At 43.0% G+C, this 16692-nt stretch overlaps 1 protein-coding gene across 9 annotated transcripts in view; it reads left to right on the top strand.

Moving 5' to 3' along the window:
- The window catches only part of RASAL2 (RAS protein activator like 2), a 160728-nt gene that overhangs the window by 50287 nt on the left and 93749 nt on the right, over nucleotides 1-16692 (top strand). For 3 of the 9 annotated variants that reach the window (XM_058842373.1, XM_058842372.1, XM_058842374.1), the window contains exon 2: nucleotides 6895-7597. The exons of the other annotated variants lie outside the window; for them this stretch is intronic. In XM_058842373.1, coding sequence (XP_058698356.1) covers nucleotides 7003-7597 — 595 coding nt within the window. In that variant the 5' untranslated portion in view covers nucleotides 6895-7002. The remainder of the gene's footprint in view (nucleotides 1-6894; nucleotides 7598-16692) is intronic. 9 annotated transcript variants of the gene reach the window in all.

Consider the following 16692-nt stretch of genomic DNA (forward strand, 5'->3'; position numbering starts at 1 on the left):
AACAGCTACAGTGACTAATTTAAAAATATACAGAATGAAATTGTAAACCCAGCTCCTAACATACTTGGTGGAGAGATGGTAGGTCTTACTTTTGCAGAAGTCTGCAGTGAGGATATGTTCCTTTCTAGTTAGATAAAAATAAAGGCTGGAAAGTTCAAATAAATGCACCTGCTATTTGGGCATAGTTACCAAGACCATTTTTGGGATGTTTACCCATCAAGTCATCCGTATACTATAATTGTATTTCCTCCCCTAGTAGTTTGGGCTGTAGTTGGTTTGATGAACACAGGGATCACATCTAGCAATAAAACTGTGTTTTGCTGGTAAAACCCTTGCTTTAAAGATTGCAGCAGTAATGGCTTTTCCCCCCACTTTTTCCACAAAAATCCCAAACACTTCAGCTGGGAATGAAGAGGGGTGATGGGAAGTGAATTTTGCCTGCTGAAAAGCAAGGCTATTAAAAACAGAAATGAATAGCTTGTGTATGATATTTCTGATGGTCCTAAGCCCAACCTGTAATCATGAAGCAATGGATGTCAGACTGTGCATAAATGCTTTTTTTTTCTCTATGCAGTCAAATTTTATATATTTATATAAACATATTGGGGCAAGTGCCTCCACTCTCTCTGCACAGGTCATTCTGCTGTTTCACCTTCCCGTGCTGCAGAGGAGCTGCAGGCGTGTTTACCTGCAGGTCATGCATTTATTTATTTGCACCAGTGCATGTTGCTAAAATCCTTGGCTGCCTGGGGTGGCTCGCAGCTGCGTGTGGGCTCAGCCGCTGCCTGTGTCTGGCTGGCTCTTAAATGTACATTTTTATGGCCCTTGAAACTTGGCACGAGCTGTGTTTGGTCGTCAACAACAACAACAAAAGACTGCTCGTGAAATTAAAACCTGGCATCACCATTCTACAGGTTTATTCACCATGTATTGAAATGGGATTTTCTTGCTAACGTTTCCTGGCATTTATCCAAAGCCCAGCATCTCATAAATTTATATTATCTCTCTCTGCTCTGCTCAGTTGACAGGGCTGTAGCAGCTTCTCATGCAGATCACGGGAACAGTATGGAAAAATGAAACCAGCAGATTTTCACGTGGGGAGTTCATATCAGCAGAGAAATTGTAGCAGTTTTGCCAGGGAATTAGAGGGCAGAAATCACTGAATGAGTCAGGTTGGAAGGGAGCACAGTGGCTCATCTCATCCTGCCTTCCTGCTCAAGCAGGGTCATCCCAGAGCACAAAGCAGAGAATTGCATCCAGACGGGTCTGGGATATCTCCAGTGAGGGAGACTCCACAACCTCTCTGCACAATCTCTTCCAGTGCGTGCTCACTGCGCAGTGAAGAAGTTCTTCCTCATATTCAGGTGGAAACTCCTGTGCATCCTGGAGAGTTTTCAGTTCCTGCCTTCAGAAACCAGACCATGGAAAAAGCAGAGCTGAGTCAGGCTGGCTTGCTGTAGCTGTGGTGACAGGTTGGGCTTGGAATCATGGGGCAGGGACGGCCGGTGCAACCTGCCTTGGCACCCAAATTTAGGTGAGGAAAATGAGATGCTCTGTGGCATTTAAATGCTCTGATATTACCATTTAGCTTGTTCAGAGGCACTTCAGCCTCAGCACAGTGATAGTGGAAACAGCATATCTTGATTTATGTGGGACAGGTGAGCTTGCAGTGTGGTCACTGGAAGGCTTGGCCAGCTCCAAGCACACAAGGCAGCTTTGCTCTCAGGAGCTCTGGTTTGGGCTCAGTAAGGTATCTCTGTCTTCCAGCCACACCAATTCCAAGCCTCACTCTTCCAGTCACTCTAACCACAAATGTGACAATTCCTAAGGTGCTGTTTCATTTGTCCTCTGTGTAACTTCTAAACATTAATTAACACTAAATGTTAAGAGGTCGAGTAAGTCAGGTGCACTGGTCTGCGCTGAGCTGAGGAAAAGTCATATCCACCTGCAGGAAATGTTGCAGGGGGAAACAGATGGATCTTGGTGATAGGAGATGGGAAGGGGATGTTAGGTCATTAATTACTTAGCCTTGCATAAACAAAACTTAATATTTTGAAAAGTCTCTAATTTAAAGGGAAGGAAAAATCTTTCATCTTCTGTGCTATTTAACTACATGTCAGGTTGGGTCAATTGGAAAACTTTTGTGTTCGTTCCTGCTTTATATATTGATTACTCCTCCACAAATTGTTCCAATGCACTGAGCATTGGGCTAGTTTTAAATGGGAAAAGAGCTAAGGGGAGCTAGACTGCTAAATCCAAGATCCTTGACCCTCTATATTCCTTCTGGTTTCTCTAGGGAGGATAAAGGGTGCAATTTGATTTACTTTTCTACAGGTTAAAGCTGATTTGATGGCTGGTTGTTGGGGACTTAAGCTGGGATCTTTTCAGAAGTGGTATTTGCTTAGCCTGCTGCTTTTCTCAATTAAAAGAGAGGACTTGGTTGAAACCAAGTGTGGTGAATAAATGTTCAGGGTTTATCATGGGTGTTGGTGGTTATGTGGCATTTTGGGTTTTTTGGGTTTTTTTATCTTTTAACTCTCTTCTTTCCCCTTTTTCCCTCCATGTCTTGGTAAAAAATGAGAAAGCTGGTAAGTTTGTTTGGTCCAAAACTAATTTAGAATGGAGCAGTTAGGTCATAGGAGATTGCAGTTCATCCTTTTTTTACAATATAAGCTATGAATTCAAATTTTACACATTGTAGTGCCTTTACTCAAGCACTAGACAGCTTGCAGAGAGCAAACAGGCATTAAACATTCATTTGTAGCACCAGAGCCAGGTTGTCCTTCTTCCAGCTGCTTGGCAATGGTGCACTTGGGCTTTTGTGTGGTATTGCTTTTTTACTGATTTAATTGGCTGGTAGTATTTATTAAACAACATACTCTGAGAAATTGCTGAAGCTCCATGCAGCAGAGCTGGGTATTTTTTCTGGAGAGCTGAATGGTCGAGAGCAGAATTCCCACACAGGAGGCCCTTGGCAAAAATTTATCTTCATATGCTCTTCATAAGGCTGCTTGTGTATATTTTCTGTGAAATGTTATGAAGTTAAGAAAGATTGTTTTCCCAATACAGTCTAAAAGCTGAAATACAGATACATTCCAACATAGCAAATCTCCATTTTGTGCATAAATTACTTAAATATCTAGGAGTAGTGAAATATAATGCTGTTAAACATGTCAAATGTGATGATGAAGTGACTGGATTGTTAGGAAGAAAATAGTAATTTTCTGAAAAGCTAAATGAATGATTTGGCACAATGAACTGCAAACACTACCAAAAAAAAAAAAAAAAAGAACTGAGGAAAATTTGCTAGTGGAGGATCACGTTTGTAGGCAGTTGGTATTAAAAACAAGAGTGAATATATTTCAGATTTTCTCAACTTAATTGACAAACTCATTTCTTCCCCTGACATTATTTTACCTGCTGACAGCTGTGTGGGTGGCTCAGCAGGGCTGGGGATCTCACATCACTGCTACAGTGGCAGTCGCTGCCGTAAGCTGATTTCTTTGTGATACTGAGACTGTCAAATGCTTCCCAGGATAAAGTGCTGCTCTGGGAGGACTGGAGTGGAGCCTGAGTAACAGGACTGTGGATCAAGGAGAAAGTTCTGCTCTCTGGATTACTTGCCTGCATGCTCTCTGGACAGAAGAAATGCTGGAGCCACTTGAGGCCAATTTTAACTCAGTGGCACTGAATTAGTGTAGACAACGGGGTTTTTTGAACATCATTGTTGCTGCTGATGATGATGTGTAAGGAAGGGAGAGATCAGTTTGATTCGAAACCCAGGCTGAAATTTTTGAGTTAGCTGTTTAAAAGAATGGTCTTGTTGGTAGACTAAGCAAACTTGTCTATCAGTGTTTTTATGTTAATAAACATGTAAACCTTGGCTGCCTTTTTAGAAGCACTTTGAGAAAGACCCTTTTACCCTCTGCAGAGTACACTGTGAAACCTCAGCTAGGCCAAGGGTAACTTTCCTTTGATCACAAAATGTGTTCTTCTGAGCAGTGGTAACATGAAATAAAAAAGTGAAATCAGAAGTAAAAAAAAAAGTAAAAAGCCTTCTCAATATTTTTCAAACTTAAACTAAACTGTGACTTTGATGTTCTTGGGCTTCACGTAGAGTGCTTATTGAAGTTTTTCTCTGTATTGTTAGGTCTGTAGAGAGCTGTGGTCCAACCCCTGGCCACACCAATAAAAATAGTTTTGAGTAGCAGTTAACCCATAAATGGTTTTGCACGTTGCTTGGTGCTGTAACTTGAGACGTGGTTAATCTTTCTGTGTGTTCCCTTGCTGAAATGGGTGGTCTGTGTGAGTCTGTGATCAGTGCAACACCAGCTGTATTTGGGAGGGGATGGAGGGATCTTTCCATACAGTCAGGTATGGAATCAGCATCATCACCACAGGATGGTGATGAAAAAGGAGGGGGATAATCCTGGTGATCCTCTCTGTCCTCATGCAGACTGGTGTCTTACCTAAAGTTCTGTCCTGTCCAAAGTGCTGTTGTGCTAAATCCTGCCTTGGGATTTAACTGGGGTCGTATTACCCGAGCTGAGTCATTCCTCAGGGTACCAAGCACCTTACAGGGCAGGTAAGGGCTCTCCAAGGGCTGTTTCAAAAGCGTGGTCTGTGTGGGTGCCCAGCCTGGCACAGATCTGCAGGAGTTACAAAGCACACTAGAAATCCACAGCAAGCAAGGAGTGCTGCGGCTCCTGCACCGTCTATCTGTGTTTTCTGTCCTCTCCTGCCCTTCTGTGCTCCCAACACAAAAGGAGATGTCAATGTGTTAGCAGAAACTTGTGCAAACACAGCTTGCAGAGCTGACCAAAAGCCTGCCTCACATTCTCAGCTTTCCCTGCTGATTATGGCTTGTGCCACTGGAGCCAAGCACATCATCACCCATCAGATTTATTCCTACTCCTGAAGTTCCCTAAAGCCTGCTTTACCAGCCTGCCTAATTCAGAGCATTTGGTCAGAGCACTGCTGCCACATTAGCAGCAAAAGGCTCAACAAAGAGGAGGAGGAGGAGGACCCATTGCTGGAAGGGGACCCAGTAACAGCAGACCCAGTTCAAACTGGGGTTCCCAGTGCTTCTGTGTTTGCCTCAGTCTTGAGAAAAGTGGACACCTGGGCTTCTGTGCTTGGTGAAAAGGATCAAGGAGAAGAACAGCTACCAGCAATAGATGAGGGTCAAGTCAGGAGTTACTTTAAAGAACCTATGTGAGTCAGATGGGCTGCAACCAGAGGTGATCAGCAACCCCTGGGATCAAGAAGCAGAAGAGAAAAGCCAGCTAACATTTTTCTGGTGGAGTCTGTATCGTTTTCATGGGAGTAGCAGTATCTCTGTGCTCACTGCTTGTACTTCTTTGAAACTTCATTGCTCTGGATGGAAATTGTAGCAGAGTTGTGGTATAAGTACATTTTGTCATTCCAGACTTATGTTCTGAGCAGAGTGATGTTGACAAAGCACAAGAGGCAGCATCATGATTTGGTGAAAAAATTGCATTGCGGTGTCTGATCTGTTTCTGTTTCTGGGGTTATTTGTTGTGGCTTCTTAAACATGGTCATTTTTAGATAGTTGCTTGTCATTTATAATTGGAAAGTCTAACTTGCTACTGAGTAGTGAAATTATTTTTTGATTTGAAGGAGGTTTTAGGGCAACTCCTGCTCTGTTCTAGGGAGCAGTGATACCCTTTCCCATATATACACGTAAGTAAGGAAGTTTTTGCATCTGCAGCTGTCAGGAATGTGCTTTGGCTGATGAATGCAGCCTAGCTTAAAGGCAGGATCCCACAGTGGGTCAGTTAAGCTTTATTGGTCTGCCAGACCAGATTATCATTTTATTTAACCAGAGGAGTAGTTTTCATTGTTACTTTATTGCCAAGGGTGTGTCAGCATTTCCATTATAAACCCCCTATTTTCAGGGATTTGAGTAGACTTGAGATTTAAGTGTTCTGCTCTAAAACTTGGCAAGCGTGCTCTTCGTTCACCAGCGGATATTTTCTTTATGAGATTTTAGAGCGGTCAGCTGTTTCTTAAATTGTAGTGGAGGCAAGAGGGTTTTTTCCTCTTGGTTAAACAGATAGGACTATTTTTTCCATCTCATTTATTGCAACTAGATTTATAAAAAATAATCCCTATTCTGCTGTTTAAAAAGGGAAGAAAGGGGGAGGAGAAAAAGGAGTATCTTCCTGCTGCCCTGTTCTGTTTGCCATGCCTCAAACCCTTCCCTTTGGTCTGTGTTTGGTGAAGTCCCACCCACCTTCTCGGTCCCTTCTCTCCTCCTCTTTACTTATTTCCCTTCAGTGTATTTACACTCTCACTGCATTGAGTTGCAGGGTTTGTTCTCCTTCCTCCATTCCTCCTCTTTGCTTTCCTGTCTCGTGCTTCCAGCACTGGATTCTGATGAATCTGCCTGTATTACCTTTCTCTAAAAGGCATCTCTGAGGTACTCTTAAATGATACAACATGCCTGTGGCAAATAGAAACTTCATATTTAACTATACCTAGTAATCTATTTTGCTACTTAACTGAAGAGCACGTGCATGACTCAGTTGAGTACTGCAGTTTTTCAATGCTTTTCTGAGATGTTGCTGTGTCTCTAGAGCAAAGTACTTTCGCATTCCTTTTTTTCTTCTTTAACCAAATCTTTAATGTAGACTGAAAAAAGTGAAGTGTGATCGGCACAGAGCAGCACTGTGGCTCTTTTAGTCATTTCCTGAGAGCTTGGTGCAGAAATGTGACAGCCCAGGAAGCGATAGTGAGCTCAGCAAGGCTTCATGTGCTGCTGGAAATTGGTGTGCTACAGGTGAGGGAACGTCCTTGTGGTGGAGATGTAGGAATACCTGGTTCTGGGATTGGTGCTCAAGTTCTTCAGGAAGAACCTCGGCTGTTTTGCAGTTCACAGCCATGTGCAAAGTAACCAGGGATGTGAAATGGTGAGTGAGGAACTACAGCTACGTGACTACTAAGCAACAAGGAATGTAGGTGAAGCACCGGAATCCAGAAATGAGCACTTTCAAAAAGCATCACAGTCTTTCTCCTAGGACCTTCAGAAGATCTTTGTCTGAACAAGATGCTGGCACAGCTGCCTTGAAGGACTATCATTGGTACCACCAAATGAAAAGCAAGAAGTTGAATAAACAGATGAGTTTTGACTCAGAGAAACATCTTGGAGCGTACAGGTGGCAAAGACATCCTTGGCCTCCCTGGAGGGCAAGCAAAAGAGAGGGCTCCTCCAGTTTGAAAGGGGAATGCAATGACCCAAGGCTTGCCAGAAGTTCTGCAAGCATGGATGCTACCAGTGCTGACAATCTCCACGAAGCCCCACCTGGGACATTCTTGCCCACCAGGACTCGCCCATTCCGGGTTCCCTTCAAGCGCTCTCTGTCCGAGCCCGTGGCGCAGGCCGGGAGCGGGAATGGCCGGCCGTGCCTGCAAGCCGTGCGCTCGCTGGACGCCGAGCAGCAGGGCTACTTCATCCGCGGCATCTTCTCCTCTCTCTCAAGCGGCTTCTCAAAGATAATGAGTCGGAAAGGGGACCCTGTCAGTGAGTCTGTAGCTGAAGGGAGGACAGAGGACGATCAAATTGTTTGGAGTACAGGTAATGAACTCATTTTTGTTTCGTTCTACTTCTGTTTGTGTAACAGGTGAGTGCAGCGAGGCACACGATAGTTGTTTAAACAGATTTGTAACTTGTCTTTATTAATATGACACCAATGTTCTGTCTTAATTTTCAAAAAGCAACTGAAAAAAAGGGTCCTTTCCTGATAAGGAAGTGGTATGAGATGTTTTGGTGTGTGCTTTAAAACTTGGAGGTCCCTTTAAAGCAAGCATCACCTGGTGTTAGCAGTTGCATTTCCTTCTCAAGTGTGTGGTATAAGCAGTCCTGCAGGCACAGTATCCTCTGTGCTGTTGTGCTGCCCTGACTGAGATCTCAAGCCTGCTCCTGTCAGGGAAGTACCAGGGTGAGAGAGAAATTAAGCTGTCTTTTACACAGAGTTCCAGACAGTGGAATGGATCTAGTTCCTCATACCAGATTCTGCATTTCGTAATCAAGCAGCTGGATTGGTGGCTGCTCTCTGGTGATGCCAAGGACGGCTGTGTTGCAAGGGTTTAACCAGCTGAGATTGAGGTCAGCAAGATGCCAGCCTGAGATTTCATTTAAATCCACCCTGCTGATAACAACACTCTTAAGGCAGGCAGGGTGGGAAAAAAGAGCAGGGGAGAAAAGGAGATAAATTTGCCTTTTTTCTCAGGCTTTTCTGAAACTTTCTAGTGGGCTACCCAGCTTGAACCCAGTAACTGATGATGCCTGGGAAAAAATCCACAAAGTTTAAATTTGTAATAAAACCAAAAATAAACTTTCCTTCTCCCCAAAACCTCAGCACTTTCTAGAGTCCTCCAGATTATCATATTAAAAACCTGATAACATCTGGATACAGCTGAGGCTGCTGGACAAGTCATCAGTATTCAAAAAAATTCAGTAGTAGTAGTGAAAGAAGAATATACTATGTCTGCAAGGGTGTTCAGTCTTTCAGTCCCAGTGGAATGTCCCTGACAGGCTTGTGTTTGCTATTGGAAGCTGTCATGTTGCTTTAAAACAAAAACCAATGACCAAAAAGAAGAAATAACTAAGAAGACTTAAGAAATAACTAAGAATAGACTTAAACTATTTCTGTTTAAGTCTATTGATTTACAGTCTTTGATTCATTTCTCCAAGACCTTTTTCAATATAAATTTGGCTTGATGGCTTTAATTTGGCTTAATAAATTGTGTGGAACACATGGTGGGGAAAAAGAAAGTAACAGAATTACTTTTCTTTTTCTTTTCTGTTGAAGTCTTCTCATTAAGGAGTTGGTTGGATTTTTCCTCTCCTCTCTATTTATCCAGATTAGGAACAAAGGTTTCTACTCCAGGCTCTCACTGTTGTTGAGACCTTCTGGGAAGGTTTTCTTTGTGATATGAGCATTTTGGATCAAAATGCCACAGTATCTGAAGGGCTGAGCATCCTTCTTTCCTTGGTGCTCTTTGATACCAAATGATTCTCTCATAATTCACAAGTATTGCCAGTCTCTGTGTTATTGGGGTACTTTTCAGTATTATATAAAGTAAACAAAAGAAAAGCATTATTTGTGAGAAGGCACCACTTGGTAAATACTTCATGTCAGTTATGTCAGGGACAGTGATGGAGCCTTTTGGCTCTTTTCTGGGTGGGCCAAACCTCTGTCTGAGCCTGCCAAAACTGGTTTTGCAAAGGTAGTCACAATTCAGGAACTGAGAGAAGAACAATGGGTCTCTAGATTAAAAGTCAGACTCTCTCGAGGGAGGAAATTGTAGCTGAGAAGGTGTTTGGGGAAATAAGGTTGATGTAGTCACCCATAAAATCATTTTGCAACAGCCAGGTCCTGCTTGGGCCACTTCACAGGAAACCAGAGCTTTTGGTGGGATGGAAAAATGCCTCCATGGGGTTTCTTTTCACCCTTTTGCCATCACTTTCAATCTCTGATCCCTCAAGTGGATGACGGTGGATAACAGGACTAATTCACCCTGTAAGTGGTGCAGCTGTGTGGGATATACAGTCAGAGGACAACCACTGGTTTTATTTGTCCTTAAAGAAGTGCTGCCTGTGCTGTAATCAGCTGGAGCTGCTGGGCAGAGGCTCCTGCCCTGTGCATGACTGCAGGCTGAGACCTGCTAAAACTGTGGTGAAACTTATGAACTCCTGGGTTTTAGCACTGAGGTCTGAGGGAAGTGACTTGAAGATAAAACGGGTGAGAGAAATACGCATCTGTCATGTTCTTCAACCACAGTCTAGATGCTCAGAGTGGATCAAATCTTGTGTTCTTCCAAAAACAACACGAGTTTAATTCTGTGGGGGGGTCACTGAATTTTCCACTGACTGTTTTGGTGCTTGGATGGACAGAGGGTGTCTTTCCATGCCTATAGTCCTGTTTATTGTTCAAGGAAAAATCCAAGAAAATGGATGTTTTCCTCTCCTCGAGAAGCAGAACTTGGTAATCCCCACACAGCTGAGATCTGTGGTAAAAGTGCTCAGGCACTCACACTAACCACAGGATGGTGAGAGACATGGGGTTTCTCCAAAGAATGCAAACAGCTTTACACAGAAAAGCTTGATCAAAAGTCCCCCAGGAAATGGCTGTTTGGACAGAAATTCTTGTCACAATGACTGAAACCCAAGAGACCTTTTCTGTGTTGTGAAATACACAGTGGGAGAGGCACTCTTTGGACTTGAACCAGGAGAACCCAGGGGTGCACGTTCTGTCTTCTGTCCCCAGAGCCAAGTCCTCTATTTCCACACCCTCACTCAGTTAAAAGTATTTCCACTTTTCTCTGAAGTACTTGGAGATTATCAGCTTTTTTAAAAGTCTGTCTTCCTTCTAATGCTTGCCTGGCCTCTTGTGTTTTGCTTCATCTCTGCGCCAGAATGGCAGAATGGTTCCCTTCTTCAGGAAAAGCTGAACTCCCAAAAGAGGACCAGTTGTTTTTATGGCAGCTTGAAGAGGGAAGTGGGATTTATAAAGAAAAGAAGAAACAAGATCTGGATAAATATTTTCCACTTGGTCTCACAGTCTAGGAAGCATGTTCAGACACTGTTTCATCAGTTCTTGGCTGTGGAAATCCCTTCTGGATGGGCTCACTCACCCTCTTAGGCGATGAAAGGATGCTGAACCCCAGGAGAGCCGCATCCTTCGGCTCTGCCAGAGCCTTGGCAGGATGCAGAGCCTCCCCAAAGTGCGTGGCAGGCTTTCTGCATCCCACTGCAGCGTGGCTTTGGGGAGGAAGGGCACAGATGGAGTGGACAATCAGCAGGAATAGCAGAGCTCTTTCCTGGTGTGCTGCGTGGGTCTTCCCAGGAGCAGCCTGGGCTGGGTTTGGATGGGAATGAAGTGATTTTGGTGCATATCTGCTGATTTCTAACCACTCCTAGAGCCAGCCATTCGGAACCAGCATTTCCACTGGCATGTGCAAAGCCTGAAGGTAAAAGATCTTACACTCACTACTAACATTTATTTATTTGTTTACTTATTTACTACTTAAGAAATCTAAGAACATATTCATTTCTAGTAAATATGTTAGCTTGAGGAAGGAGAAGTGTGATTCTGATAAACTCATTGTTGAGAACATACCGTGATATGGATGCAGACAATGCCTTGGATCCCAGGGTTGTGGGTGAGCAGCTGCCCCTGTTCTTATTATTTCTGAGTATTACCAGTGACCCTTTCACACTCTTGAAAATGGATTTGTGAGACAGTTCTCAGATAACATTTATTTCACTGTTGCTTATCTGGATCTCAGGGTGATGTGCATTTAATTGTAGACTGATGACAAAATAATCCTTTGGTAGAATGCCTTACCTATATCTTCCCTGGGTATCTCTGTTTTGGTTTGAGGGGGTGAGAGTAAACACTGGTTTCTTTTATTTAGTGTGTGTTTAGTTTTCACAATCGTGCTCTTGTTAATGTTTTTATAAAGACAATTCTTCAGAATTCCTTCCTTCTCTTTCATCACCTGGATAAAGATATGTTTCTTCAGTCTTTTAATTTTCATTTCAAGCTTTCATTCATTTTATAGGGGATTTTTTGTGCCTTGAGTGAGAGAATAGTTTATATCCTTGCTTTTCCAAAATTGTTTGGGTTTTTTTTTACAATTCACTAAAGTAATTTGAACTTTATGCTGTTTTTAAGATCTTTACGCTGTAGGTTTATTACATTTCTTACATATTTCCATATAAACTTACCTAGATATTTGTATTTTCCCATTTATAACTCAAAACTAAGGCAGTTCCCTGTTCAGTTTCTTTCAGCAATTTCCAAAATACAAAGCTGTTTCTTCCAGAGTAGGAATTTAGTATTTATTACTCATTGGAGCAGCTTTTCTGTATTCATGCTTTTAAAACCACTTGCTCATTTTAGAAGCCCTTCTACTGACTCATGTGTCTCCACTCCCAAATCTCTTTTGCTCTTAAGTAGTTTATTTTTGGTGGGTTTTTTATTTGGGAAGTTTTACACAATTGAGCTTATTCATGTGCTCCTTTAAGTGCTGTGCAAATGCTTTGTGCTGTGAAACCTGATGTTGTTGTTGAAAGGTGTAATGTTCAAACTCCTTCACCTTTAATTATCAGAGCAGATTCAAGATAGCTGCTTGTACAAAATCCCTCGTTGCATTAAACTGTAGTTTTGTGTAGTTATAAATATGAAAATAACACATTGCTGCCCGATTTCTCTCTCTTTTTTAAACTGTACTGTGGTCTCATGATCGTAGATGTTGTGTTAACATGGAATATTTGGAAATTACAGCGGTCTGGGGATGCACAGGGAACATTTCTGGCATTTGACAGCTTTAAGTATCACTTAAACATCCCTCCCCACTACTTCCTTCTGCCTGCTTCATCCCAGGCACTGTAACGTTTAATGTGGGCTATAGGCTAATACTATGCAGCTGAATATTTATGAACACAACACAAGATAATTAGCCATAATATGCAAAGCCAATAAAATTATATTTATCTGATTTTAATTCCACTTAACGGACAGTGTCTCTATGCAAGCAGTTGCAGTCATTTCACTGTTGACTGGTGATTTTCATGTATTTAATCCCCGGATCACTTTGTCAGAATCCAAAAATTCACATTCAGCGGGATAAAGGAGGATGTTTCTATTTGTAAGGGCTATTTTCTGACTCATGAAATCATGGCAAGGAACTGGCAGGGTGTTATGTTCCAGGTTGCTTTTTGCCATTTTTTGTGGTTGGTATCTGTGGGACTGTCGGGATGTTGTACTTTACGCTGCTCAAGCAGAGGAGTCTGACAGCTGGTGCATGCAGGAATATTATCTGTGATTACCTTGATCATGAGAAGTTATTGCATGGGAATTATCTGAGGAGAGGCTAATCGTGTCCTGGAGACATCTTGTCTCCTGTGTTTTCTTAGCAGGGAGAGAGGGGTTTGAAGAGATGCAGCTTTCTTAGAGGCAGCCAAAGAGTGGAAGTGTGGAGATTAGGAAAAAGAGCTCCCAGTGAAGTAAAGCTCTGGGGTTTTGGTGGGAGAAGCTTTTCCTTTGATAACAGGCCAGACAGGGTCAAAAAGAGGTGGCTGGAGAAGGAAAAACAGCCTTTGCTTTCCAAAGGAGAAGCTGTGTCTGGAGCAGGCGGATTTGGAGTCTTTGTCAAAGCTCTGTGTTCCAGCTGTGGAGTCTCTAGAAAGAGAAACTTGGGCTGTGAGACCCCATGGGGAGGGATGCTTCCAGCCCAGGACTGTCTGCAGGGTGGCAGCACCTGCCCCACAGCCCAGGAAGGACCCAGACTGGTCCTTGCCAATCCCCTTGAGGGGTCAGCAAGGCCAGGCTTGGGAAGTATGAAAGAAAATGTGTTAGACTCTTCTCAAAATTCTGTGTTCTTCTTAAAGACAGGCTTAAATCGCAGCTGCCAGAGGGTACAGAAAGGGGAAGTGCAGCCAGTGGTTCAGTTCCTGCTAAGCTTATCTGACACTAGAAACAGGAGCTTTAACTCTTCCTGACACATTGGGGGCCTGTAGTGAGAGGGTAACTTCTGCCATGGTAAAATTTTCTTCTGGCAAAGCTTCCTGGTTTGCATTTCCACAAATGCTGCCCGTAATGGAATTTGGCGCGAGATGAAGATCGCCTGCGTGCTTACAAAACGAGCGCTTCCTAGGCACATTGACCCTTTTTTCCTTAAAATAACAAACCCAGAGGAAAGTATTTGGGTTTTAGGCCTTTGGTTTTTTTCCAAATAATGAATGGTGCAGATTTGCAGTGTTAACAGTATGTGATTTAGGACTCAAAGCAATGGCATTTTAGAAGTAAACATGTGCAAGATGATCTCTGTGCACTTATTTATCCCATTACTTTGCTATAGAGTTACTTGATTGCTTGCTTTAATTAATTAACTTGTATTATCATTTAGCCTTATGCTTTCTGTGGTGATGCTTTCTCTGTGTTAGTTACCCAAGAGACTCTTTAGACTCTTCTGAAATAAATACTTCATAATCCTGTAAAACATCACTTGTTTAAAGGAAGCTGTTTATGTAAACAATAGGCTAATGCATGAAACTCTTGACATGTTAGCATCGAAACCAACTGTCCTGTGAGTGGTTTTGTTCTTACTCTGAGGAAAGCTGAAGCTCGACATCTGGTCTTCTGTGGGTGAGAGAGCTTTTTACAAGTTACAGGACCGCTTGTTCAAATGAAGTTAAAAAATATTTCCTACAGAGAAGGTGACAGAAAAAAAATTACTGAAATAGCTTCTTAAAGAAGCTCATGTTTTAGAGACCAATCATTCTCTTTCTTTGTGCCTTATGGGGAATGAGTTGGTCATTGTAATCTGTGCATTTGGTATGGAAGATCCTTCTCAAAATATGGGGCTTTAGTGAGGACGTGTAGTGATAGGGTTAGGGGTTTTGGTTTAAAATGAAAGAGGGCAGGTTTAGGTTCCCTATTCAGAAGAAATTGTTCCCTGGGAGGGTGGTGTGACCCTGGCACAGGGTGCCCAGAGAAGCTGTGGCTGCCACTTCCCTCAAAGCATCCAAGGGCAGATCAGACAGGGCTTGGAGCAACGTGGGATAGTCAAAGGTGTACCTGACCATGGCAGGGGGTGGAACAAAATTATCTTTAAGGTCCCTTTCAGTCCAAACCATTGTGGGATTCTATGATTCTATGAAAAAACACTTGCCTGAAAACTGCTGCAGAGAGGAGCCAGATGAGTTACAGCAAAGTGTGAGAGCAGGAGTGAGCAAACCCACTTCTGCAGTCAAATGCATTTATTTGTGTCAGCTGTCATCTCACATCCCCATGGGTGCTGTCTATAGGTTTGAGACTTAGGGGATCAGAATTATATGGCTTTTTGAGGGTTGAATTTTAGTTCTCAAGATTCGTTAATTGTGCAAAGATCCCTGATTCTTTTTGCCCTACCTTGCCACAGACAAATCCCTCTTTCTAAAAAGTGCAAGAAAGTATCCTGCCATGTCCAATGGCAAGTTGTAAGCAGATCTGCTTACTCATTTTATGTCTGACTTCAGCTGCTTTTGCATGTCTTACAGGTATTGAAGAGCTTTCCTGTATCCCATATTCTGACTGCTCCCAAGTAAACTCTGAGACTATCAGATATTTCTGGGATGATGGTATGGTCAGAGTTTCAGATAGATCTCACTCATCCTAAGATGAGTTGCTGTAAATTTTCTTCCACTTACACCTATGAATTTACAACCCATTTTCACAGAAAAAAATACTAGCCCTTTTGATGTAGATACTCTTAAAGGCAATTTTCTTCTAACAGTCATTTAGTGACACAGATGCTTTGGCAGGCAGGTTTGGCAGGTTTTGACAAAGTACTACAAAAAATCTGCCAAACTTTCAACTCTTGCATTGTATCTCCATCTACTTTCTCTCTCCCATCAACTCTGGCTGCACTTGTACACAAGAAGAGGCTTTTTTGGCAACACAGATCCAGGCAGTGCCTGAGAGAACTGCCTGTGAAGGGAAGAAGGTGAACACACAGATCCAAACAGCTCCCAGTTGCCTTCAGTTATCTCCACTCACACTATGCTTTTTTTAACATTACTGATGGGGTATTTTGGCTGTGTCCTGTATAAATAGCCTCTCTCAGTAACCACTTCCTCTGCCAGCTTTGTGAAGCAGTGAATCCTTGCATGACTGATGTACTGTGGTGCTGCTTCTGCAGGCTGGGCTGGCTGAGTGCGTGGTGCTCAGCAAGGGGAGGATTCTGGGTGCACTGTGGTTTATTTGTAGGTTTCCTGTCAGCCCACCTGTAGCTGATAAAACCAGTGTGGTTCAAGCCACTGATGTCCTTTATGACAGCCCATTCCTTTATTGAGAGTGCTTAAATGATGCTGAGACTTACAGAAATTAGGTTGAAGCTTTGAAAAGGAGTGGGGAAGGAAGGGATAAGTGTTCAGTCTGTTGTGGCAGAGGCAAATCATTGTCTCGATATTGGTTTTCATTATTTCCAACTGTGGCTTCCACCCCCACTTGCATATTCACTGTCATATGATAATTTTTTATCTTCTTTATGGTAGAACAGTGTTAGGGCTGACCTGTGTTGGTAAAAGCCTTTCTGTCCAGAAGAGTTGGTTGACAGCACAGAGCATCTAGGAGGGTGTTGGATACCCTGGCAGGGCAGCAGGTGAGGCCCTGTGCCTTTGTTGGGTTAGGCATCAGGAGGTTTGTATATCTTTTATGTCTTTTGTATCTTTTACTACATAATCTCAAGAAAATGTCTGAGCCAGTCACCCTGGTACCTCAGCAAAGTCAGTGTATGTGATTAACACTGAGGAAAGAGCAAACCAACACATGTCAAGAAAAGGTGCTGCAAAGTTTTCTGCATCTTGGCTGTGCAGAGACAAATCCTGTGCATGGACAAATCCTGAAAAATCCAAAATCAGGCTGGTGCCCTCCTACACACCAGAGTGCTGGTGAGCACAGGCCAGGGCTGGGGAGCTGGGAGGTCTGTGGGGTCTGCCCAGACCCAAGACAGCACTGCTAATGATGTTCCCCCTCCTCACACAGACATGGGAGTCTGTGTTCTCTGTTTTAGCTGTGCTAACAAGGTATTTTCAGCTGCTGTATCCACAGCAGCAGGGAGGAGGTTGCCACAAAACCTGCCCTAGGAGCTCATTATAATGACAGTTCCTTAGCTCCTGCT

Source organism: Poecile atricapillus, chromosome 7 (assembly GCF_030490865.1).
Source record: "Poecile atricapillus isolate bPoeAtr1 chromosome 7, bPoeAtr1.hap1, whole genome shotgun sequence".
Taxonomy (NCBI): domain Eukaryota; kingdom Metazoa; phylum Chordata; class Aves; order Passeriformes; family Paridae; genus Poecile; species Poecile atricapillus.